Raw genomic sequence first — 26,977 nt, 5'->3', positions numbered from 1 at the left:
TTTCACAGAGTTGAACCATCCATATTACTAACCGAGAATGGTAAACCGGATGGACGCAGGGACATCCGGCCATGGGCCGTAGCCGCAAAAGACGTACTGCGCAAGCGCCCCCACAAAACCCCCCTTCCAAGCAATGGAAACCGGATGCAAAGCAACGTAAAATAAGAAATGAGGCGCCCATAGCACACAGAAAAAAGGAGTTAGACGCGAAACGGAACACACACAAAGAAGAGAATTGAGACCCACGACACACAAATGAGGCAACGCCCCCTAGCACAAAAAAAAAAAAAAAGTCAGACGCGAGCGCCACACAAACCCATTGGACACAAAACGGGACAGACTACGGACATAGCACACGAAAGGGCTGGTAAACCGGATGGACGCAGGGACATCCGGCCATGGGCCGTAGCCGCAAAAGAACCGAGAATGGTAAACCGGATGGACGCAGGGACATCCGGCCATGGGCCGTAGCCGCAAAAGACGTACTGCGCAAGCGCCCCCACAAAACCCCCCTTCCAAGCGACGGAAACCGGATGCAAAGCAACGTAAAATAAGAAATGAGGCGCCCATAGCACACAGAAAAAAGGAGTCAGACGCGAAACGGAACACACACAAAGAAGAGAATTGAGACCCACGACACACAAATGAGGCAACGCCCCCTAGCACAAAAAAAAAAAAAAGTCAGACGCGAGCGCCACACAAACCCATTGGACACAAAACGGGACAGACTACGGACATAGCACACGAAAAGACGTACTGCGCAAGCGCCCCCACAAAACCCCCCTTCCAAGCAACGGAAACCGGATGCAAAGCAACGTAAAATAAGAAATGAGGCGCCCATAGCACACAGAAAAAAGGAGTCAGACGCGAAACGGAACACACACAAAGAAGAGAATTGAGACCCACGACACACAAATGAGGCAACGCCCCCTAGCACAAAAAAAAAAAAAAGTCAGACACGAGCGCCACACAAACCCATTGGACACAAAACGGGACAGACTACGGACATAGCACACGAAACATACACAAAAAGCAGGATTCGGACCCACGACCACACTAACATAAATAAGAAATGAGACACAAAGCACCATTACTAAACGAACTGTCCGTATTAAATATACGAAATCTGAACACATTCAAATTATGCAGCATAGGTCGATCTCATTACACTGATGCACTATTAACCGAACAGTGAGTGCGATCCTCCTTATTACTTATCCATATTTATAACGCTGAAGAACAAACAAGTCATGAATTCACGCTCACGGGTACAAAACGATACGGCTCGAGTGACGGGACCAAACACACGAACCCGCATGAAAAAAAACAATACATGTCGGTCGACTAACCGACATACAAAAACGGGCAAGGCTCAATACAAACAATGACCGCCGTAAACTGCAACGGGCTTCTCACACAGCACAGGCAAATCGATTACGGCTCCAGAATAGCACGTCCCAAATCCTGCACATACAACGACGTGCCTCTCAAACGGCACAGACAAAACATACACGTGAAGGACATCAACGACAGACACCTGCTAAACGCTTGCGCCAGTTAGCTGACAACGCGTTCAATAATGAGTCCACTATTCATGAAAATTCATTGGGATTAATGAATGTCATTTGCAATCATTGTCATTCACTTAACTTCCCTGAAGAAACAACTGGCAATACAAGTAATGAATTTACACGTTATTGTCAAAAGGGTCACATTTGACTGCCTCCTTTACATTCATATCCTGCATATCTACAGAAGCTTCTAACTGACGAAGTACCTGAAAGTAAAAACTTTATGAACTGCATTACATCCTACAATAGTTCATTTGTTTTTGCATCTAATGGCATCCAGTCACTTACTCAACACCATTGATAAACTTCTACAAACGTTGATGATTAATAATATTCCCTTTGGAGGAAAGGTACTTTTATTAGGAGGAGATTTTACACAGTGCTTAGCTATTGTTTCACATGTCATGCGCTCGGCTATTCTTCAGTCCACCTTAAAATACGCAGACAATTGGCATTGCTTTCAAAAGAGTTACGGAGATATTTGGAACAACAATCTCATTACACCAAATACCCCTTTTAACACAACGAACTATATTCTGTCCAAAAAATATTAATGTTGATCACATTAATAACCAGGTCATTTCATTACTTCCTGGAGTGCCACAGCTCGGACCCACGACCACACTAACATAAATAAGAAATGAGACACAAAGCCCAATTACTGAACGAACCGTCCGTATTAAATATACATCATCTGAACACATTCAAATTATGCAGCATAGGTCGATCTCATTACACTAATGCACTATTAACCGTTCAACCACAGAAAAGGCTCCATATTAACAGAGAGTACGATCCTCCTTATTACTTATCCATATTTCTAACGCTGAAGAACAAACAAGTCATGAATTCACGCTCACGGGTACAAAACGATACGGCTCGAGTGACGGGACCAAACACACGAACCCGCATGAAAAAAAACAATACATGTCGGTCGACTAACCGACATACAAAAACGGGCAAGGCTCAATACAAACAATTAACGCCGTAAACTGCAACGGGCTTCTCACACAGCACAGGCAAATCCATTACAGATCCAGAATAGCATGTCCCAATTCCTGCACATACAACGACGCGCCTCTCAAACGCCACAGACAAAACATTCACGTGAAGGACATCAACGACAGACACCTGCTAAACGATTGCGCCAGTTAGCTGACAACGCGTTCAATAATGAGTCCACTATTCATGAAAATTCATTGGGATTAATGAATGTCATTTGCAATCATTGTCATTCATTTAACTTCCCTGAAGAAACAACTGGCAATACAAGTAATGAATTTACACGTTATTGTCAAAAGGGTCACATTTGACTGCCTCCTTTACATTCATATCCTGCATATCTACAGAAGCTTCTAACTGACGAAGTACCTGAAAGTAAAAACTTTATGAAATGCATTATATCCTAAAATAGTTCATTTGCTTTTGCATCTAATGGCATCCAGTCACTTACTCAACACCATTCATAAACTTCTACAAACGTTGATGAATAATAATATTCCCTTTGGAAGAAAGGTACTTTTATTAGGATGAGATTTTACACAGTGCTTAGCTATTGTTCCACATGCCATGCGCTCAGCTATTCTTCAATCCACCTTAAAATACGCAGACAATTGGCATTGCTTTCAAAAGAGTTACGGAGATATTTGGAACAACAATCTCATTACACCAAATACCCCTTTTAACACAACGAACTATATTATGTCCAAAAAATATTAATGTTGATCACATTAATAACCAGGTCATTTCATTACTTCCTGGCGTGGCACAGCTCTTTCTAAGCTCTGACAAAGTTGACTCTGATGACGACAATGACCATCTTAATTTCCCCTTAGAATATTTGAACACTATTAACCCAGCCGGATTACCACAACACAATCTTAGCCTTAAAAATGGAACAATAATCATGCTATTAAGAAACCTTAACACTAAACAGGGTTTATACAATGGTACACGTTTAGTCGTCAACACCATGCCACACAATGTTATTAAAACAAACTACAATTACCTTACAACTTCTGACCTGGAATTACCTTTTACACTTAAACGGCGACAGTTCCCCATTAGACCTGCCTTCACCATGACCATCAACAAATCACAAGGACAAACCATAGACAAAGTTAGCATCTACCTCTCTGAGCCCGTTTTTGGACATGGACAACTTTATTTGCTTCCTATATGCGTCATCTACACCTTCACACTATGCTATATCTCATTCATACATCACGCTCTTTGTAAATTCACAACACCAGGGGTTGGCGAGCGAAGCGAGCAGGGGGCGGAGCCCCCTAGTTGTAGCAGAATTGGAACAGCTGACAAGCATATAGCGTTTGTAAGGCCTGCGTTTATAATTGAAGGAGGTGACCACCATGTCATCACTTGTTCACTAATATGGATCCTTAACACCACAATGCGGCAGTATAGTGCACCTGTTAGACACTGGAATAATGAAGATCCCTAGCTGAATAACAATCAATTACAAAGAATACATAATAATGTTGTGAAACAATGCAAAGACCTCTCACCTGGTTATAGGACATGATGGCCAGTTTCACTGAAGGGCTTCCTCAACTAAAGGAATGCTAGTTTACCTCTGTACCATGAGGGCTGATTTATGCTAATCAAAAAGGAAAGAAACAACCTTGAGTTGAGTGAACTTTTGTCTTCAAGATGCCAGTGCAGTAGAACAATGTTTCTTAAACTGTGGTAATGGGTTGCCACATGATTGTGTAGGGTAATTTTTCCAAGCACGAATTCTGTGGCAAGGGATATACCACCCTCTATTTAGCGTTGTATTTACTGTGGTAGTATGCGCTCAGTAGTATAGCCTACAAAAATACAGTTGATACATCACAGAGAGTGTTCATTTCTTTGCCAAAAAAAGAAAATAAATACTTCCCAAGACACTTCCACCCATCTCACAACCTGTCAAATAATCAAACTGAGATGACTGACAGCAAAGACACATACAAGAAAGGGGGAAAGAGGTGAAGGGTCTGTAGCACTAGTTTGAAATGTTGAACCAGAAATAACAGGTACTGAAGAAGGATGTGACAGTGTTTGGGGTGTTACACTGAATCAATAGGGAGGTGGTATATACAGTGCATCTGGAAAGTATCACAGCGCATCACTTTTTCCACATTTTGTTATGTTATGGCCTTATTCCAAAATGGATTAAATTCATTTTTTTTCCTCAGAATTCTGCACACAACACCCCATAATGACAACGTGATAAAAGTGTACTTGAGGTTTTTGCAAATTTATTAAAAATAAAAAAACTGAGCAATCACATGTACATAAGTATTCACAGCCTTTGCTCAATACTTTGTCGATGCACCTTTGGCAGCAATTACAGCCTCAAGTCTTTATGAAAATGATGCCACAAGCTTGGCACACCTATCCTTGGCCAGTTTCGCCCATTCCTCTTTGCAGCACCTCTCAAGCTCCATCAGGTTGGATGGGAAGTGTCGGTGCACAACCATTTTAAGATCTCTCCAGAGATGTTCAATCGGATTCAAGTCTGGGCTCTGGCTGGGCCACTCAAGGACATTCACAGAGTTGTCCTGAAGCCACTCCTTTGATATCTTGGCTGTGTGCTTAGGGTCGTTGTCCTGCTGAAAGATGAACTGTCGCCCGAGTCTGAGGTCAAGAGCGCTCTGGAGCAGGTTTTCTTCCAGGATGTCCCTGTACATTGCTGCAGTCATCTTTCCCTTTATCCTGACTAGTCTCCCAGTTCCTGCCACTGAAAAACATCCCCACAGCATGATGCTGCCACCACCATGCTTCACTGTAGGGATGGTATTGGCCTGGTGATGAGCGGTGCCTGGTTTCTTCCAAACATGACTCCTGGCATTCACACCAAAGAGTTCAATCTTTGTCTCATCAGACCAGAGAATTTTCTTTCTCATGGTCTGAGAGTCCTTCAGGTGCCTTTTGGTAAACTCCAGGCGGGCTGCCATGTGCCTTTTACTAAGGAGTGGCTTCCGTCTGGCCACTCTACCATACAGGCCTGATTGGTGGATTGCTGCAGAGATGGTTGTCCTTCTGGAAGGTTCTCCTCTCTCCACAGAGGACATCTGGAGCTCTGACAGAGTGACCATCGGGTTCTTGGTCACCTCCCTGACTAAGGTCCTTCTCCCCCAATCGCTCAGTTTAGATGGCCAGCCAGCTCTAGGAAGATTCCTGGTGGTTTCAAACTTCTTCCACTTACGGATGATGGAGGCCACTGTGCTCATTAGGACCTTCAAAGCAGCAGAAATTCTTCTGTAACCTTCCCCAGATTTATGCCTCAAGACAATCCTGTCTCGGAGGTCTACAGACAATACCTTTGACTTCATGCTTGGTTTGTGCTCTGACATGAACTGTCAACTGTGGGACCTTATATAGACAGGTGTGTGCCTTTCCAAATCAGGTCCAATCAACTGAATTTACCACAGGTGGACTCCAATTAAGCTGCAGAAACATCTCAAGGATGATCAGGGGAAACAGGATGCACCTGAGCTCAATTTTGAGCTTCATGTCAAAGGCTGTGAATACTTATGTACATGTGCTTTCTCAATTTTTTTATTTTTAATAAATTTGCAAAAACCTCAAGTAAACTTTTTTCACGTTGTCATTATGGGGTGTTGTGTGTAGAATTCTGAGGAATAAAATGAATTTAATCCATTTTGGAATAAGGCTGTAACATAAAAAAATGTGGAAAAAGTGATGCGCTGTGAATACTTTCCGGATGCACTGTATAGTGCCATGGCAGTATTTCAAGCTAACAAAGGTGCATTGATGATTTTGTATTAAGTTAAACACGCCTCAGTAAGAAAGAAAAAGAAAAGAAGAAAAAATTCCTTCTAATATCACTATTTTTAAAGTGATAAACATCAGCCTACTGGTAGCGTAAAGGATGTGATTGTTGGACCATTGAGAACTGTAAGAACACCATTCAATAGAGTGGAGCCCTGAGCATTCAGCACACCATTAATTGGGAGTCTGAAGCATTTCAACTTTGACTGTTCACCAAATTCTTCAAGGTTTATCCTATTGCCTGTTTAAAATGCAAATCGTGCATACATTTTGTAGGAATAATTTAGCTACGCCACAATGTTTTTGCTCAGTTTATTAAATTGTTAAATGAAAATTGGGATATGCTGGACAATTTGCAAACTCAATTAGAAAAATATATTGTTAATATGAAGCTTATTTGAAAAAAAACTGTTCTAAAAATAATATTTAAGACAAGGTGAATAAAGTACATCAATTAATTATTTTTTGACTATTTTACTCAATACAGCCAAGATTTCCTACAAGAAGAAATAACACCCCAACACTCTCCGGTGCCTTGAGTCTGCTTGTCTCGCTGATCTATGTTTTAACTTCGTTTTTATGTGTTAGTTTAAATCAGCGGCCACTGTCCTACGATCGAGTTAAGTGACTTTTCTTCCTATCCTTTCAGAAATCCCATACACTGCTTATTAGAGTGTATTATTATGGAGAGCTGGAGCCCATTCTAGATGTGTCAGGTGCATACAGGGAAGTAACACTGACAGGATTTCCCACACTCGATCATACAGGACAGGGTTAGAGTCACCAGTTAACCTAAACTAGTTGATTTTATCTCCCGAAAGGAATTGACACTGCCATGCTAGCAATCAGTTATTCAGTTATTTTTTTAAGATAAAATTATTTCCTTTACAAAAGACCCAGGTTATAAATGCCATGCAGAATAAGAAAAAAAAAATTTGGCTACTTTACTTGACTAACCTTTAAAAGCACTTTTTATGAAAGGTCAGCGACATCTCAGTGGTCCTGTATAAATATTTTTATTTTAAATTAAAAAAGGAAATCTATGTTACAACAGTTTGTAAATGTGGTTTACAGACCACATGCAATAAACATTTATATTTATTTTTTGCTCTTATAGCAACAATGGAAAAGCAAGCTGTGGAGAAAGCAAGGGTAGCCTTCAGATCTGGTAGATCACGACCCTTAGAGTTTAGAGCTAATCAGCTAAAGGAGCTAAAGAGATTTTTGAATGAAAAAGAACAAGAGATTGCAGCTGCACTGAAAAAGGACCTTAACAAGGTGAGAATGGTCACATGCAGGTAAAGATTTATAATGACTCTGCTATTATTGGTTTATTTTTTTTTTAAAAGGACTGAAGTTGAACAGTAAAACTGAAGAGATAACAAAACATGTTATCTTCTAAAAATCAGATGATTTTAAATGACTTTAGAGCTTTTCATTTTAGACCAAAATGACATCTTTGCAAAGAATATACTTTATAGTATGAATAACACTTCACAAGTTAACTAGTTAAGTGATTCTACTTAATTATGCTCAAGTGTTGCAAATTAGATGATTTGACAGTAGACGTTTCATGCTTTAGGTCATCTAAACAAATGCTGGTTACACTCAGTTGCTCATTTTGCTGGCTACCAAGGCTCAAAGTAGAGATCTCTAGGACTTTAAAGAAAAGTTGATACATAGGACTTGTTTTGCAGGAGCATCAGTGATGAAAACTGATAATCTCATCAATGTGTTTTAAATAAAAAAGAGAATATGGTGATATTGATACTGGAAGTTGGAAGAGAAACATATCATACAAAGGGCAAGAATGGAAGATAAGACAAACACCTTAGCAATGATGCCAGTGCATCGATTTGAGATGCAGTTAACAGTAGAATTACCAAAGCCTACGAAAAAACTCTTAATCCGGCCCACCTTAAATCCCTTTGCACCGCTCTGTCAGCATCTTTTGTCTTGTAAATGTGCCGATCAAGACAAGCAGCAAGCAGCCTACTGTTCCATCCCCCCACTGCCACAGAACGGGCACAAAGTTCTCCCACTTCCATCCTTGATTATCTGGGAGTCAGGTACCTAGAGTTGTATAGGGAAATAATAGATTGTTATTTAGAACACATGCATTTCATGTGTGTTCCATTTCTACAATAGTCTGTGTAAACACGTCGTTAAAACAGATACATTTTTCATATTTTAGTTATAAATGACAAAATGTAGACATAAAGTATATAATGTGTGAAGCCTGAAGTCCAAAGATCAAATGAACACTTTCACAAAAGGTTCAAGGATGATACAACAGTTTCCATGGTGCAACGGTAAGAATTGCTGACTTGTAATCAAGAGTCCCCTGGTTACAATCCTGACTGCCTCTTATATTTACCGTTTTGAGTAGTAAGCTGCTCTTATTGTTAATATTATACAATAAACACATACATTTGGTTTGCATCTGTAACAGCCAGTGTAAATTTATAGTACTTGTAAAAGTCAGCGTTTTTTTTTTTTTTTTCACTTTTATTCTCTTAGTCACAATCATGATACATACTATGGCCTCGCCCCCCAGGGATCTGACGCTGTTAGTTTTTATTTGAAACTGGGAATAACTGTAGATGTGAGTGGTGTTTTGAAACAATGGAATTGGAAATTCTCTGATCTGGATGGATAAAAGCTGACACACAAATGCTGGTGAATCTGCCTTCTTCCTTTCTCATTGTCACTTGATTTTTTTTTTTTTATTCAGTTTTATTGAGTGTTCCTGCTTACGCTGAATTAGTATGCACCTTATGGTCCATGATGTCAAAGTCGCACTGACAGAAAAAATGGAGACATAGGTATATATGATATTTGGAATTATTCTTTTTATGACGTGTATTGTACATTTCTGAAAACATTGTGTCACGGATGCAACATTATTCATATTAGTCATATTCATTCGCATACCACCCTGCGATTGTAATCAGTGACCGCGTGTTTTTTTTTCCCCCCGATCTTGCCCAGTCACCACATTTTGGTGCATGGTGGTGTTTCTTTTGTACTCCAGGACATGCAGAGGAAAGAATAGTACAGAGATGTCAGTTCCGCGCTATATGCAATCATCAAATTCAAATGTTAACAGTTCCCACACACCCAAGGACCGTACTTCATACATTTACGACATGTGTACCTGTTGTAATGTACACATTTCTCTCTATGCTGTGGTTCCTATTACTTTGAAGGGGCGCCTGACACTCACTCAGTTTGCTTTCCTGGGGGAAGCAGCCGTCTTGGAACAGAAGCTTGTCGATGTTGCATCCTCCTTTTCTTTTTCCATTGGCTTTTCTTGTAAGAAGTGACAACAAAGTTCCTCAGCAAAGTGAGCCATGAACACTCTTCTTTTCTCAGTGGACCCCATACATGCCTTGCACAGTATATGTGCGTTGATCGCCGCCAGGTCAAGCTTGTTATAGCACAAGCACCTGCTCATCTGCGTGTTCCTGCTCACACTGAATAAGCTGACGCCTTCTGGTACATGATGTCATCACAGCACCAAGAAAAGAGAGAATAAAAGTGAAAAACAAAAACTGCTAACTTTTACAAGTACTATAAATTTACACCGGCTGTTACAGACGCAAATCAAATGTGTTTATTGTATAATATTAACAATAAGAGCAGCTCACTACTCAAAACGTTAAATACACGAGGCAGTCTGGATCAAACCGGGGGACTCTTGATTACAAGTCAGCAATTCTTACCGCTGTGCCACGGAAACTGTTGTATCATCCTTGAACCATTAGTGAAAGTGTTTATTTGATCTTTGTACTTCAGGCATCATACATTATATAGTTTGTCTACATTTTGTCATTTATTACTAAAATATGAAAAACGTATCTGTTTTAATGATGTGTTTACACAGATTATTGTAGAAATGGAACACACATGAAATATATGTATTCCAAATAACGATCTATTATTTCCCTATACAACTCTAGGTACCTGACTCCCAGATAATCAAGGCTGGAACTGGGAGAACTATGTGTCTGTTCTGTGGCGGTGGGAGGATAGAATAGTAGGCTGCTTGTCTTGATCGGCACATTTACAAGACAAAAGACACTGACAAGGAGGTGCATAGGGGTTTAAGTTTTTTTCATAGGCTTTGGTAATTCTAGTGTTACAAAACATATAAGACAATGTGTGTCATTTGACCGTGAATGTTCCTTTAACACAGGAACAGTGAGAATGATTATCTTGGGGGATTTGTGAGCATAACCTGTTCATTAACCATAAAAATCAATTATTATTCAACTACACTTTGTTTAAAAAAAAAAAAAAAAAAAGAGAGAAAAATGCTTATGTGGCAAACACAATTAGAGGAAGTGTATAGCGCAGAATGCTTGTTTCCCACATTGAAAGTTGCTGGTGATTGTAATGCTGTGTAGTGCATTTTTGGGCATGACATAGGGCTTGCTGGTTTACTTACAATGAAATTCTGAGCAGGCGTCTCCATCCAGTGAACCATTTCCATTTCTGTTCTAGAATTTTTACCAGGATGTCCGTGCTCTCATCCATATGCTATAAGTAGTCAATGACTGGTTTGAAGATCATTACGTCATGTACTACAACTGTCATAGTAACCAGACCTTGACCCAACTGATCAGTCATAAGAGATTGTGCAGCAGTGACTCCCACAGTATTTTCCAGCACAATTATAAAAGTATCATATTTATCACGGGCACATGTTTAGTATATGCTAAGACACACTAATATGGTTGAGGTGGTGTTTTGAGGATCAACACCATGTCAGGACAATTTATGTGAGTGTTTTATTTGTCAGTTACCTGTTTATCTGTATATAGTTCATATTATTCAGTTAGGACCAAGTGCAACATCAGAAAATATATATCATTTCAAAGGTACAAAGGTTATTTTAGTTGTTTAGTGTCATGTATGCTTTTTTTATGGACAGAAGAGTCATAATGTCTCTTATCAGAAGAACCAAGCTATCTGCTGAAATCAACATTTAACTAACTGCAAAGATTCTTAATTGCTTTATCTGGTGTACTGAATGGTACAGAGAGATTATAATTTTTATGGTGTATTTTTTTTAAACCTTAGTATAAGAATTCATTAGCTATTGATAAAGCATGCATAATTAACAAAATTGTTCATTTTAGAACCAATATGACACAACACTTTATGAACTACTTGGCCTTGAAGGAGAGATCCAGCTTGCCTTGGAGAATCTTGAGCAATGGGCCGCTCCCCGTCCTGCTGAGAAGACCCTCTTAACGATATCAGATGAAGTTTACATTCAGCCAGAACCTTTGGGTGTCATCTTGATAATTGGTGCTTGGAATTACCCTGTCGCTCTTGTCGTTCAGCCTCTTATTGGGGCTATTGCTTCAGGTATGTTGGGACTTCAGCTTTAGTGGATGGGGTTTTATCATTACACAACAGTTTCATATCCTGATGGTATGTCACTGTTAGTTAACTTGCCCATATTGAAAGTTTGTTATGGGTGACATGATAACACAATAGAAACGGATTTTTGTGTTTGGAGAGGGTGCCAGGGGCAGATGTGTCCTGTAGATGTGTTGGATGCCCTAGAATGGTATTAGGCAGGAGTTCCAACATAAGAATAAGAAACAACCAAAGCTGGCAACACCATCACTTAGGTGACAGAAAAGAGATGAGGAGACAATTCTGGGTGTAATCACTGGATCAGTTTTAAAACCGCCTCTCTGCCATAATTGCCATATTGGACAGTTTAATGCACAGCTGGGCTATTCTTAAATCCATTTTGTGTGAGAAACTATCTTGGGTGTGGCTCTTCATTTTGGTCGATTTTTCTTAAAATTGTGCCCAATTTTTTTTTAAAGACTAAAATATTTCTTTGTATTTCCATGCCCCTTTTAGTCTATACAATCAACATTTTCTTTCCTACCTAATGTCAGTGAAATGGCACACAACTCCATTCTTGTAAGGTCGTGTAGATAGTAAGTAATCCTTTATTTTCATAACGTATGTATGATGAAACATTAAACTGTAGTAGCATATTTTTTTTAAAAAGATGGTACCATTGTGAACAAAATGTGTTGTGTTTCACCATGACATTTGCAACTGAGTTACATTGGTTTAGCAGTGTCACATTTCTCTTAGGAAAACAAGTTTAAAGGTTATTTAGTCGCCGAAGAAAGTAAGAGACAAAACATTCCATAAATCACACGATGAAGCCTGTATAGCTGAAACGTTTAGTCTCTAACTTTATTTCTGCTTCAGCTTGGAAATAACCTTGGACTTTCTTTCCTTAAGAAGATATATGCTGACACAGCCCTCACACTAAATTTTTATGTTATTTCACCTTGATGAAAAGAAAAGAAAGTGCAATAGATACAATATAGCCAAATAGGGTATTGGTTTATATGTTTTCGAAGACCTCGGCAATTTGGGAAACCTACTGTTGAAATTTAATTACATAGCCCCACCTACTTATTCAAATTGGGCACCAATTCGCCAGTCAGCAGAGTGACATTCATGCATGTTTGCAGCTTGGAGGGTATTTAGGGAGCAATTTGCTAAATGTAGTAATCAATGATGGGATAGATTTTATAAGGTTGGTCGAGATTGTGACTGTAATTGGGCGGTAAAGTGCCTGTCAAATCTAGCATCACTGCCAGAAGGTCTTTAAGTGTAGAGAGATGAGAGATATAATATGAGAAGAAGGAAATTTTCCTGTGGTACTTTGCAATGAGTAAATGGGGTACCAGCCCACCAAGTAGACAGGATTTTGATACCTGTATTGTCAGACCCAGAAGGCTTATTTGTACTCCTCTGTTTATTTTGCTACTTGTGTTAAGTTTATAAACTCGTCCTTTTTAAATACTTTAACCCACTTGGCATATTTCTAAGTTCGAAATATTAAAACAGCACCCATCTGTCTGTTACAAAGTTGCACAGATTTGTTTCAACTTTTTTTTGATATGTTTACAACAGGCAATTTTTTTTACCTTTGACATTTTTAGGAAAACTTGTGTTGACGTTTTATTTATAAAGGTTTTAACAACTGCAGAAAGCAAAAGGGTGTATTGAGAGCCTATGGGAAATGAAGCAAAGTTTTAAAATGCATGCAATTGATATAAAAACAGTTGATAGTGTTGACCTAGAAACTGCTGAGTTAGCTCTTATGTCATAAGGGGCAAGCTTCAAATTTAACATATAATATGCCTCTTCTGCCTCATTAATTGCTATAAATAAAACGTTAATTGAAATAATGTAAGATGTCCTTTGCTAAACAAACAGTAAATCAAACTTGCCTGTAATGATGTAAAATGTGTAGTAAAATTAACTTGACATATGTTTGTACATTATTTCATTTTTGCCCCACAGTGAATATAGTCTATTGTTTTGTAGGTTGTAATAGAATATAGAATGTAGCTTAAGAGAAACAAATGAAACCGAAATCATAGGTTTTGTCTTGGTTTGCATCTAAGGGTTAAAAAATACAATCTTAAGACCTGAAAATGTTATTACCTCTGTAGTAAACAAGACCCAGTTATACTGTAGGTGTAAGCAGTTGTTTCAATGCATTGATTAATAGTAAGACCTGTTTTCCGCCAAGCCTTCCGAATTATGTCAAACTTTTGCTGGGTCTATCAAAGAGTAGTTGTGTATTTTGCAATTAAGCACAGGAGCGCCGCAGAGGACTACTTTCTCCGTTCCTGTTCAGCCTATATACATTGGACTTCCAATACAACTTGGAGTCCTGCCACGTGCAAAAGTTCACTGGCGACACTGCTATTGTGGGCTGCATCAGGAGTGGGCAGGAGGAATAGGAATCTAATCAAGGACTTTGTTAAATGGTGCGACTCAAACCACCTACAACCGAACACCAGCAAAACCAAGGAGCTGATGGTGGATTTTAGGAGGCCCAGGCCCCTCATGGACCCCGTGATCATCAGAGGTGACTGTGTGCAGAGGATACAGACCTATAAATACCTGGGAGTGCAGCTGGATGATAAATTGGACTGGACTGGCAATGCTGATGCTCTGTGCAAGAAAGGAGAGAGCGGACTATACTTCCTTAGAAGGCTGGCGTCCTTCAACATCTGTAATAAGATGCTGCGGATGTTCTATCAGATGATTGTGGCGAGCGCCCTCTTCTACGCGGTGGTGTGCTGGGGAGGCAGCATAAAGAAGAGGGACACCACACGCCTGGACAAACTGGTGAGGAAGGCAGGCTCTATCGTAGGCACGGAGCTGGACAGTTTGACATCCGTGGCAGAGCAACGAGCGCTGAGCAGGCTCCTGTCAATGATGGAGAATCCACTGCATCCACTAAACAGTATCATCTCCAGACAGAGGAGCAGCTTCAGTGACAGCTGACAGACTGATGTCACTGTCCTGCTGCACTGACAGACTGAGGAGATCGTTCCTCTCCCACACATTATGCGACTCTTCAAATCCACCTGGGGGAGTAAACATTAACATTATACAAAGTTACTGTCTGTTATACCTGCATTTTTAATTTTTTTTTAATTTAATATTGTTTTTTATCAATATGCTATCTATCTATCTATCTGTCTAATTTAGATTTAATTAGGATACAGGAATAGATGCATAACCAGTTTCTTTTCATGGTTTAACAAAAGGACTGTCAGAGTCCTTGCTAGGGAACATGGAGGATCATAATGTCGTTTTAGCAAATCCAGAATGCTGATCAAAGCTGTAAATCAAAGTCAGAACCTTTCCTCAAATTAGTTTTTTGTAGTTGCTTGAGGGCTAGTCTTTAATGGCTTGTGTATATACCAACTGTTAAGGTTTAGACACCCTTCACTAGCTAATGTGTCAGGCCTCCTGAGAGGCTGCAAGCATCATTTTTATTGAAGATGACATTGCCCTTGAAAAACTATGATTTTGCTTTGCAATATCTGTAAAACAGTACAAAAATAGACTTGGGGAAACAACAGAAAAAAGCTAAATGATGCTGCAACAGTTCATAATACAATAACCAGTCTTTGTCAAGAGTTATGAAAGAGTAAGTTTTATAATTTCTTGAATGAGGCAAACCCCGTTAGGAGAGCTAATTCTGCATTTCAGACTGCAAGTAGTCCACCATGGCAGCTATGGCCATTGACCAGATATACCTTAAATTTCAAAATGAATTGCAAGCAGGAACTCTCAATATCCTTAAGAAAATAAAAGATTGCCATACTGGGAGAATGTGGGCTCATTATGGAGTGTAATGTCTGCTAGCAGAGATGGCTTTATTAGCACACTATGCAGCAGCATATCTGAATTAGTTTACTTGTGAAAATGCTTCTCAGTTTAGCATGAATGGCTTGGGGATGTGTTGTCATTGTCCGTGATGCCCAATGGTTTATTATGTGTCCTTTTCTTTTCCAAACTTCATAAGACAAATCATGCCTGCTTTATTGTTTTATCGAGTTTGCTGATCTAAACTTGCAGTGTGTTGTGATTAGCAGAGTTGATAATCCTTTTCAGCAAGTAGGCAATGGCATTTTCTACTCCATTGTGATCTTATTTTATAAATTGCAAGGGGTCCAGTGCTTTCCCTATCAGAATTTTGAGGTGGATCAGGACTAGCTTCTCTAGGATCTTCTTGATGCATGATATCCACCACTTGGACCCTTTCTAGACTCAATCTTAAATTGAAAATATGGTGGATAACCTCACATAATTGGCTCTGCACACACCTTTGTTACCCATGGGCTAGTGCCATTGTTTCTTGTAGCTTTGTGCAGACTGAGACTCCTCCATTCTCATCACCAGAGAGGCAAGGTGGCAGTGAGACGTGGGAGTGGGGAAGGAACAACAACTTGTAGCAGTGAATTGGTTGTGAAGGCAGTGTAAACAGAGTAGTTTGATGTTCATAGTAAAGGAATAACTGTGATATTGTAGAATGTGCAAAGGTTTACACGGGTGAGCTTGAGGGGGGTGCACAGGAAGGCCTTTATGAGACATGTTGAGAAATTGATTAAAGTCAATGGCCCTTTCAGTGTTGCCAGGCACTGGTAAGCAGATAGATTGCCCATAATGAGGAGCTTTTTTTCAGACCCTTCCAGACCTTCAGATCCTCACTTTTAGCATTTGGATGAAGATATTATGTAATTCACTTTTAAGAATGGGCAGTAATGCTGTATATCAGACAAGGAACAAATACTGTTTTTATGGTATTGTATAAAGAAAAGTTGTCAGAAATATTTTCAATGCAAGACAACATGATGAAAATACATTAAATGCATTTTCTTTTAATGCCTTAAAATAAATTTGTAAATTGCATTAAAGATATGCAATGGCTATATTCCAGGACTGGGTCATGTTGAGCTAGAAGTGTTTTGAAAGCATAAAACACAAGGCAGCCCAAAAGGAGAGCTCAGTCTGACAGGGCACATTTTCTCACATAATATTGTGATGTAGAACCTTATGTTATTATTATCTTTAATCACAAAGATATTACATGTTGGCACTTATTGTTGCAAAGGTATCTACATGTTGAATTTTAAGGTGCCAAACTCTGATATTTACTAATTTGAGATCATGCAGTTGCATCAACTTTCTCAGTTCAAACCTAATGGGGACTTTACAGATTTTTTTTCTAAGTCCATTATGGTATACCCACAGCAGAAAAGGCTGAAAGTGAGTCATTGTTGCCAGACCACAAGTGCTTAATGTTTATGCAGCTTAAAGGTTTTAGGAGCCTTTTAGTCCATAATGTGAAGCTTCAAAAGCAGACATGTGTAGGAGTTTGGCATTTGTAATCTTAATAGACAAAAATAAGTTATATTTCCAAAAAATATATGAATATAATGGACCAAACTAAAGCAGTGTTGGAGTTTGTTGGGGAGGATCAATATTATATTCACATATTTTGGACTTGTTACACTTTAGCTAGACAGTCTCAGTTAAGTCGGTTATTGTCATCATTCCCATACTTCATTTTCATCACCTAGGACACTGTAGAAGGATAATATCTCTTGACTGGCCTGGGAGTGTCTGTAGTTTTTTCTCTAGGATAGTTCAGCTTTGATGCATTTTGCTGCTGCCCACCTTGTCCAGGAAGAGCAGAAGAATAATGATAATGAATTATGATGATCATCATTTGATATAATGTTCTTATTGACCATTTCCATAATAATATTAATTAACCAGAACTACACATGATATAGGAGATAAATGGGGAAGGGTCATCCCACCTGAGTCTGGATCTTTTACATACCCTCATTTTAAAGTTTATATCTCCTAATTATGTTGTGTACTCCTAATTTTGGATAGGCAGGTTTCTGTTCTTGATGCCTGCTAGTAGGCTATGCATAAGAAGGGTAGCTTAGAATTGTAACATCAATTTTAAAAATAATAAAAAAGAACTGTGAATTTAGTGTTAATTTGTGCTTCTGTTGAATCAGTACTCGTTAGTAAATTATGTTATCAAGCATTTTCATTGTACAGTTAGTCTTTTTGCAGTATCTACTTTCAGCTGTACGGACTCAGTGATTTTAGAAGGATTCGTTTATTTTACAAAAAAAAAAAAGGCTTTGTTAGCAGCGGCCAGAACATTCATACTTTTGCATATTGTCAGTACTGCTTTGTATTAAACAGAGAATTATTTTTTGCTGAAGTATATTTTGTGTAAGAGATCTTGGTGACTGTCTGTCTGGCAATCTTCATTGCATCTAGGCCAAAAAAAAAAAAATGGTGCAAATTAGAATCCCAAAAAATGATGACAGACCTTAACAGGGAGGGAGAGCTAGAGTGAGATTAATGACAATTTTAATAAAAAAATGTGAGGAGACGGTTTTTGACAGATTTTGGGTGATCTCGAACAAACTGACCCAATTGCTCTTTACTTAAATGTTAGTTGTAACATCATTTGAAAACTGCAGACAATCTTTTAAGTGGTCTATTTTGATGTGCTGGTTTTGGAGTAACAATAACTCCAGTTTTGTTTAGCCTATGAATTTTGGAACTTTGATGTCAGCTACTGAACAAATGCTACTACTCCCTTGTTTTCCAAATTTCTGCTTTAAGACTAGAGTATATATTAAAAATCCTAAAAAGGAAGATTCAGTTGAAGCCCTCTGTCCCCAGGTTCTAATGGGAAGAAAATCTAAAATTACTCAAATATAATTTTTCTTTAATTTTTGATGATTTGGTTTCTAAATTTGTGTTTCAGCACTAATACAGTTCTTGATATTTAGGGTTTTAATTAAAGTGGTCACTTGAATGATGTAAGTGACCAAGCACAGTATTTAGTTAGGAACCTTATAGTTTCAGAATTGTAATGTTATAATCTGACAAAGGTCACAGCATATTGAAATTGATTTGAGACAACTTTGTGGCTCAGTTAAATACTTTTTTTTTCATCTTACTATCACAAATATGTTATAACCCAGTAACAAATTCTTGCAACTTTTAATTACGATACATTTGAATTTCTTTAAAATGACAGTAGTGAATTATTCTGATGCAGGGTATAGCTGTGTTTGGTTTTATGTTTGCAACATCACATGAAAAGAGAGAAAAGCAAAGTAGCTATCTTCAAAGTAAGGGGTCACATGTAATATTCAGCAGCCTATTTAGCAATGAATTTAACCTCTGCCTGTTGTGCAACAGATGATTTTTTTTCTTCATAGGTCCAAATAGCAATCTTTCCAAGTTAAAAAAAATGGGTGATAGGGCATTTAGCCTTGTGCACTGATTGTGTAAACAGCCAGTCCTTTCCCAACCTCCATCCCCCCTCCACCCGCAATTGCTTCATTGTAGCTACTGTGCAGTGTGGAGTCTTTTTGCACATAAGGTGGTTGCCGATTTTTTTTCCTTATAATTTAGTAGATGCTATGTTATACATTGTTTTGAAGTTAAATAAAATCATAGAGTGTCTTTAGTTTTGTTTTTATTTATTCATAACAAATGTCAGGCCTTTTGTTGTGATATTCTATCTGAAGGGGTTATGATAATTCTATTTCATCTGCAGTTATTAACTCTTTCAGTTATATTGAGAACGTACTAATCAACCACAAATTTTGTAGGAAGAGGAGGAAAATAGTTTAAAATTTAAATATCTTTTTGACTTGATTTTGTGTTGAAGAAAGTTGAAGACTTAGTCAACTAAACAATTAAACTATGTTGACTTAGTTTTTATAACTATACATCTGATTCTGAATTAAGAGAATAAACAAATTTGATGAAATCTTTCATGAATAACAATGGAATCTACTGTATACGTGTCATATACAGTGGTGTGAAAAACTATTTGCCCCCTTCCTGATTTCTTATTCTTTTGCATGTTTGTCACACAAAATGTTTCTGATCATCAAACACATTTAACCATTAGTCAAATATAACACAAGTAAACACAAAATGCAGTTTGTAAATGGTGGTTTTTATTATTTAGGGAGAAAAAAAAATCCAAACCTACATGGCCCTGTGTGAAAAAGTAATTGCCCCCTGAACCTAATAACTGGTTGGGCCACCCTTAGCAGCAATAACTGCAATCAAGCGTTTGCGATAACTTGCAATGAGTCTTTTACAGCGCTCTGGAGGAATTTTGGCCCACTCATCTTTGCAAAATTGTTGTAATTCAGCTTTATTTGAGGGTTTTCTAGCATGAACCGCCTTTTTAAGGTCATGCCATAGCATCTCAATTGGATTCAGGTCAGGACTTTGACTAGGCCACTCCAAAGTCTTCATTTTGTTTTTCTTCAGCCATTCAGAGGTGGATTTGCTGGTGTGTTTTGGGTCATTGTCCTGTTGCAGCACCCAAGATCGCTTCAGCTTGAGTTGACGAACAGATGGCCGGACATTCTCCTTCAGGATTTTTTGGTAGACAGTAGAATTCATGGTTCCATCTATCACAGCAAGCCTTCCAGGTCCTGAAGCAGCAAAACAACCCCAGACCATCACACTACCACCACCATATTTTATTGTTGGTATGATGTTCTTTTTCTGAAATGCTGTGTTCCTTTTACGCCAGATGTAACGGGACATTTGCCTTCCAAAAAGTTCAACTTTTGTCTCATCAGTCCACAAGGTATTTTCCCAAAAGTCTTGGCAATCATTGAGATGTTTCTTAGCAAAATTGAGACGAGGCCTAATGTTCTTTTTGCTTAACAGTGGTTTGCGTCTTGGAAATCTGCCATGCAGGCCGTTTTTGCCCAGTCTCTTTCTTATGGTGGAGTCGTGAACACTGACCTTAATTGAGGCAAGTGAGGCCTGCAGTTCTTTAGACGTTGTCCTGGGGTCTTTTGTGACCTCTCGGATGAGTCGTCTCTGCGCTCTTGGGGTAATTTTGGTCGGCCGGCCACTCCTGGGAAGGTTCACCACTGTTCCATGTTTTTGCCATTTGTGGATAATGGCTCTCACTGTGGTTCGCTGGAGTCCCAAAGCTTTAGAAATGGCTTTATAACCTTTACCAGACTGATAGATCTCAATTACTTCTGTTCTCATTTGTTCCTGAATTTCTTTGGATCTTGGCATGATGTCTAGCTTTTGAGGTGCTTTTGGTCTACTTCTCTGTGTCAGGCAGCTCCCATTTAAGTGATTTCTTGATTGAAACAGGTGTGGCAGTAATCAGGCCTGGGGGTGGCTATGGAAATTGAAGTCAGGTGTGATACACCACAGTTAGGTTATTTTTTAACAAGGGGGCAATTACTTTTTCACACAGGGCCATGTAGGTTTGGATTTTTTTTCTCCCTAAATAATAAAAACCATCATTTAAAAACTGCATTTTGTGTTTACTTGTGTTATATTTGACTAATGGTTAAATGTGTTTGATGATCAGAAACATTTTGTGTGACAAACATGCAAAAGAATAAGAAATCAGGAAGGGGGCAAATAGTTTTTCACACCACTGTACAGTCATGTGAAAAAGTTTGTGAACCCCTCTCGGTCTGCATAATAATTTACTTTCAACAAAAAAGATAACAGTGGTATGTCTTTCATTTCCTAGGAACATCTGAGTACTGGAGTATTTTCCGAACAAAGATTTTTAGTGAAGCAGTATTTAGTTGTGTGAAATTAAATCAAATGTGAAAAACTGGCTGTGCAAAAATTTGGGTCCCCTTGTAATTTTGCTGATTTGAGTGCATGTAACTGCTCAATACTGATTACTTGCAACACCAAATTGGTTGGATTAGCTCGTTAAGCCTTGAACTTCATAGACAGGTGTGTCCAATCATGAGAAAAGGTATTTAAGGTGATCAGTTGCAAGTTGTGCTTCCCTTTGACTCTCCTCTGAAGAGTGACAGCATGGGATCCTCAAAGCAACTCTCAAAAGATCTGAACACAAAGATTGTTCAGTATCATGGCTAGTGCTGGGCGGTATACCGGTTCATACCGAAAACCGTTTTTTATTTTTTTTATGATATGGATTTTTCTTATACCGCAACACCGGTTTAAATTGCCTAAATGACGTTCGGAACGTGGCGCAGCGGGAAACTGTTCAAGTGGGGACCTTTTTCACTGCTACACCGCTAAACACAGATTTGTTGCACTAGGGCTGTTTTTCATTGCTACACCACCAAATAGTGGGCGGTAGCGTAGGTATGCCGCACGGTGAAAATGGACAGAGAGCATTCCGAAACTGAACTAAAAGTAGTTGAACATGATGAACAGAAGAACTTTTGCCGAAAAAAAGGAGTCACGTCCGTCGCCTGGAGATGCTTTAGTTTTAAAAGGTCAAATGTGTAAATACTGTTTCTATACTACTGGATAATACTGCAAGCCAAGTTGTACTTGTTTTTGTACTTGCTAGTGTATGTTTTGCTCATATTCATCCTGCGATGTGCTGGCGACTCATTCAGAGATGGGCGCAACTCTGAATGGATGGCATAATTAAACATGTATAACGAAGATATTTTTAAAGTTCTGAACACTCCGTCGGCTAAGTTTTAATTTCACAAAGACGTTTATCGTGTGGTGATTGGTAATGTGGAGAAAGAAAAAGGAAAGATAGGAACTGGGGTTTTGGTAGAGAGCAGGAATATCATGAAGTGAATGGATTCTGTGCGGTGATTGCTGCAGGCGCCTGCTCTTAGTGCGGAGGAAGTCAGTTTAAGAAGCGTAGTGATTAACGACTGGGTCGGGGAACACTTAACACAAAGTATTTGATGTGCTGCATTAACTTATGACGGGGTTTGAGAAAATCTAGTAAATTAAACATTGATTTTAGGGTGAAGTTTAGTTTACAACATTCTACTTTAATTATAAAATAAACTATGAGAATAAAGTGGAAATGTCGACTTTAATCTTGATATAAGCGTCAACATTAAAGTGGAAATGTCGAGAATAAAGTCAACATGTCGAATTTATTCTCGACATATAGTTTGTTTTTTTCTTCCGTGTCCATATTTGTTTTTCTTCACAGTGGCCCTAATGCGCTTCCATAGGGCTATACCACAAACAGCATTACAAATGCAAGTTGCAGTTCTATTATTTATGTATATAGCTTAGCTTGAAGCAAGGTCCATATTAATGCAGTTTGCCTAAATGATGGTACAGTTGGTAAGATGTCATCACCAAGTTGCACTTGTTTTATTTTATTTTAATTTGGTGAATACTGTGTAATGCACCTGGGCTTGAAGCCTTGAAGTAATGGTGCAACTATCAGTAATACTATTATGTATTTTATTGTTATTATTTATTAGTTTAAATATTATGCAGTTTAATGATGGTACTGCGGTGGGTTGGCACCCTGCCCGGGATTGTTTCCTGCCTTGTGCCCTGTGTTGGCTGGGATTGGCTCCAGCAGATCCCCGTGACCCTGTGTTCGGATTCAGCGGGTTAGAACATGGATGGATTAATGATGGTAAAATTGTTTAAAAAGTCACTTTAACGTGTCAGTGGACAGAGATTGTTAACATTAACAGAAAGTGTAGTTGGTTTACAAAAATATTTACTATTTATTCCTTTTCTAAGACGTGTTCAGTGCAATCCAACTTTTGACAAACGCCTCTGGATATTTTAGTAAGTCTAAATGCCTCTTTGGATGGTTGAAAATATGTTGTCAAAATCATAGTTTAAGCTTTTGCAAAATTTGTTCAAGTAAAAGGTTCTATATTTTGACTGCATCTGTCATGCAATGTGATTCCTTCTCTTTAGTGCCACCCCCTTGAAAATTATCACTTTATGGGGCCATGCAAACCTGGATTAATACTTGTGTGTACATTAAAATGTCTTTTTGTACGATGTACAATTCTCATAACAGTCTAATAGGTTATTCTTAGCCAGTCTACTGCAGTAATTGCAGTGGAAAATGTGGTTAACATCCACTCATGCATGGGGAAAAAAATACCGTCTAATACCGTGAAACCGGCAGAATTTAGAAAAATTCTGTGATATAGAATTTTGGCCATACCGCCCACCTCTAATCATGGCTTAGGGCAGGGGTCGGCAACCCGCGGCTCTGGAGCCGCATGCGGCTCTTCAGCCTCCTTGTAATGGCTCCTTTTGGCCTTGACAAAAAAAAAAAAAACATGAAAATGAATAACGGCAATTTCTTAATTTAATTTGTATATAATATATGTAATATATATGATGTTTATTTACTACTACTACTGTTATACACTTTAACATCTAATTTTTATTTTTATTTTTTATTTATAATTTGTCAACTAAAATATGTGTCACATCTACGTCTATAGCCCTCGCCTTTACCTGCAGGTGGCTTCTGGAGTGTGCGACCCCTGCACTAACCATGAATAAATCCCAAAAATGAAAAATCCCAGAAGAGAACAGAGAGTTTAATTCTGCGTGGACAGAAGCATTTGCCTTCACCGCCAATGACGCTGGCTTACCGGTGTGCTTAATATGTGGCGATAAATTATCGAACAACAAAAAATGTAACGTTGAAAGACATTTTCGAAACAAGCACTCAGCATTCACTGAAAAATACCCAAGTGAAGATGAGCGAAAGAGAGCAATTTCGGAACTGCAACGGAAAGCTGAACAGAGCAAACATACTTTCAAAAAGTGGATCACTTCTCCACAATCAACTACAGCTGCTAGTTTTGTGGCAGCTCAAGAGATCGTAAGGAGGGGTAAGCCGTTCACAGACGGAGAATACATGAAAGAATCGTTCATAAAAATATCAGAGCATCTATTCTCTGACTTTAAATGTTTTGGCGTAGGATGTTTTGGTGTTTGAGCGCATGATGACAGTGTTTGCCAGAGATGTACAGAAAGGTACACTCTCTCACTTCCCCTCCCTGAGAGAGTTCAAAGCAGTGAACATTCACATAAATTGTGATTATTTCCACCGTACAATTATTGCAATGCAAGCTGCATTTAGAGAAAGATTCAGTGAGTTCAGAAAGAAAAAAAACACTCTCTCCTTCCCTGGACATCGACCCATCCCTGCTGAACACATCCGCATTCACAGGAGTAAGTAAGCCCGATCTAGAAATTGAACTGGCCGCATAGCGGATAAAGATTTATGGGTGTCCAAGTTCAAATGCCTGACAGCGGATCTTGAAGAAGTCGCCCGTCAGAAGGCTACTCTCGCTAAAGAGCACAAATGGACTGATATTGAAAACCTCCCCAAACCCGACAAACTTGTTTTCAATACATGGAGTGCCATTCCCGAAACATATATGAACATGAAAAAATATGTATTTGGAGTCCTGTCCATCTTTAGCTCAACATACTTATGTGAGCAAGTTTTCTCAAGCATGAACTTCATAAAGTCCAACTATCTCTCCCACCTCACACATGAGCCTGCAGTCCTGTGTGAAGGTCAAAGTCACATCGTATAGCCCCGACATAGAACAACAACATTTATTTATATAGCACATTTTCATACAAAAAGTAGCTCAAAGTGCTAGAGATGATCTGCAGCGAACTTCAGAAACAGAAGTCACATTAAACAGGTGAGAACAATAGCATTTAATAGGCTAATATTTAAAAAAAAAAAAAAAAAAAAAAACACATTTATTTCAGACCCGGAGCTGATGTAGGTTTTTTTGTATGTTCAGGTGCTTCAGTTGATTGCTGGCTGAGAGGGAAACCTGAAGAGGATGAGAGCACACTGAAATGGAATTTTATGTTTACTTTTTTAAAGCTGCTAAGCTACAGCTAAATGTTTTATTTATATTAAAGTGGGCTAGTTTTTATTTTAATTTTATACAGGTATAGGAAGGACTCAAATAGGCCTGCAGAGTTCAGTTAAATTTATTTCAAAGTAGGCCTACACATGCACACTGCACTTCTGTTTGTTGTATTCCGTGGTTGTAACATGTAAAATCTAAAAAAAGATTAAAACTTTTAAAAGTTTATAAGCCGTGTTATGTTTTGCGGCTCCAGACTATTTTTCTTTGGAGGAAGAGGGGGCAAAATGGCTCTTTTGATAGTGAAGGTTGCAGACCCCTGGCTTAGGGGAAGGCTACAAAAAGCTATCTCAGAGGTTTAAACTGTCAGTTTCAACTGTAAGGAATGTAATAAGGAAATGGAAGGCCACAGTTGATGTTAAACTCAGGTCTGGCAGGCCAAGAAAAATACAGGAGCGGCATATGCGCTGGATTGTGAGAATGGTTACAGACAACCCGCAGATCATCTCCAAAGACTTGCAAGAACATGTTGCTGCAGATGGTGCATCTGTACATCGTTCTACAATTCAGCACAATTTGCACAAAGAACATCTGTATGGCAGGGTGATGAGAAAGAAGCCCTTTCTGCACTTATGCCACAAACAGAGTCACTTGTTGTATGCAAATGCTCATTTAGACAAGCCAGATTCATTTTGGAACAAAGTGCTTTGGACTGATGAGACAAAAATTGAGTTATTTGGTTATAACAAAAAGCGCTTTGCATGGCAGAAGAAAAACACCGCATTCCAAGAAAAACACCTGCTACGTGCTGTTCAGTTTGGTGGAGGTTCCATCATGCTGTGGGGCTGTATGGCTAGTTCAGGGACTGGGGCCCTTGTTAAAGTTGAGGGTCAGATAAATTCAACCCAATATCAACAAATTCTTCAGGATAATATTCAAGCATCAGTCACAAAGTTGAAGTTACGCAGGGGTTGGATATTCCAACAAGACAATGACCCAAAAGATAGTTCAAAATCTACAAAGGCATTCATGCAGTGGGAGAAGTTCAATGTTCTGGAATGGCCGTCACAGTCCCCTGAATTGAATATCATCGAAAATCTAATGGGATGATTTGAAGCAGGCTGTCCATGCTCGGCAGCCATCAAATTTAACTGAACTGGAGAGATTTTGTATGGAAGAATGGTCAAAAATACCTCCATCTAGAATCCAGACACTCATCAAAGCCTATTGGAGGCGTCTAGAGGCTGTTAGATTTGCAAAAGGAGGCTCAACTAGGCATTGATGTAATATTACCAATTAATCCTTTAATAAAGACATTTAAAATTATGTTTATCGAAACTCATTGTACTTTTTTGTATTCTGTTTTTTCTAGGGAATGCGGCTGTGATAAAGCCATCAGAGGTCAGTGTACACACAGCCAAGCTTCTGGAGGAGTTTCTAACACAATACCTTGATAAGGTAAACTCCTACAATAATCAAAGGTTGTACTGTTATAATGAGAAAAAGCATGTAGAAAATAAGGAAGAATTGTTTTGCCTTTGGCGTATTCTAAGGTTTTAGAAAGCAAATGCTTTTATTGAA

The 26,977-nt window shown here is 38.7% G+C and overlaps 1 protein-coding gene across 2 annotated transcripts in view; it reads left to right on the top strand.

The window, feature by feature from the left end:
- LOC114655624 (aldehyde dehydrogenase family 3 member A2-like) overlaps positions 1-26,977 on the top strand; it is a 76,349-nt gene that overhangs the window by 10,972 nt on the left and 38,400 nt on the right. For both annotated transcript variants that reach the window (XM_028806749.2, XM_051931341.1), the window contains exons 2-4: positions 7,486-7,646; positions 11,513-11,744; positions 26,769-26,854. In XM_028806749.2, coding sequence (XP_028662582.2) covers positions 7,486-7,646; positions 11,513-11,744; positions 26,769-26,854 — 479 coding nt within the window. The remainder of the gene's footprint in view (positions 1-7,485; positions 7,647-11,512; positions 11,745-26,768; positions 26,855-26,977) is intronic.

This window comes from Erpetoichthys calabaricus, chromosome 8, assembly GCF_900747795.2.
Source record: "Erpetoichthys calabaricus chromosome 8, fErpCal1.3, whole genome shotgun sequence".
Classification (NCBI taxonomy): domain Eukaryota; kingdom Metazoa; phylum Chordata; class Cladistia; order Polypteriformes; family Polypteridae; genus Erpetoichthys; species Erpetoichthys calabaricus.
The sequence above is the reverse complement of the archived record's forward strand: the minus strand, read 5'-3'. Positions and strand labels throughout refer to the sequence as shown.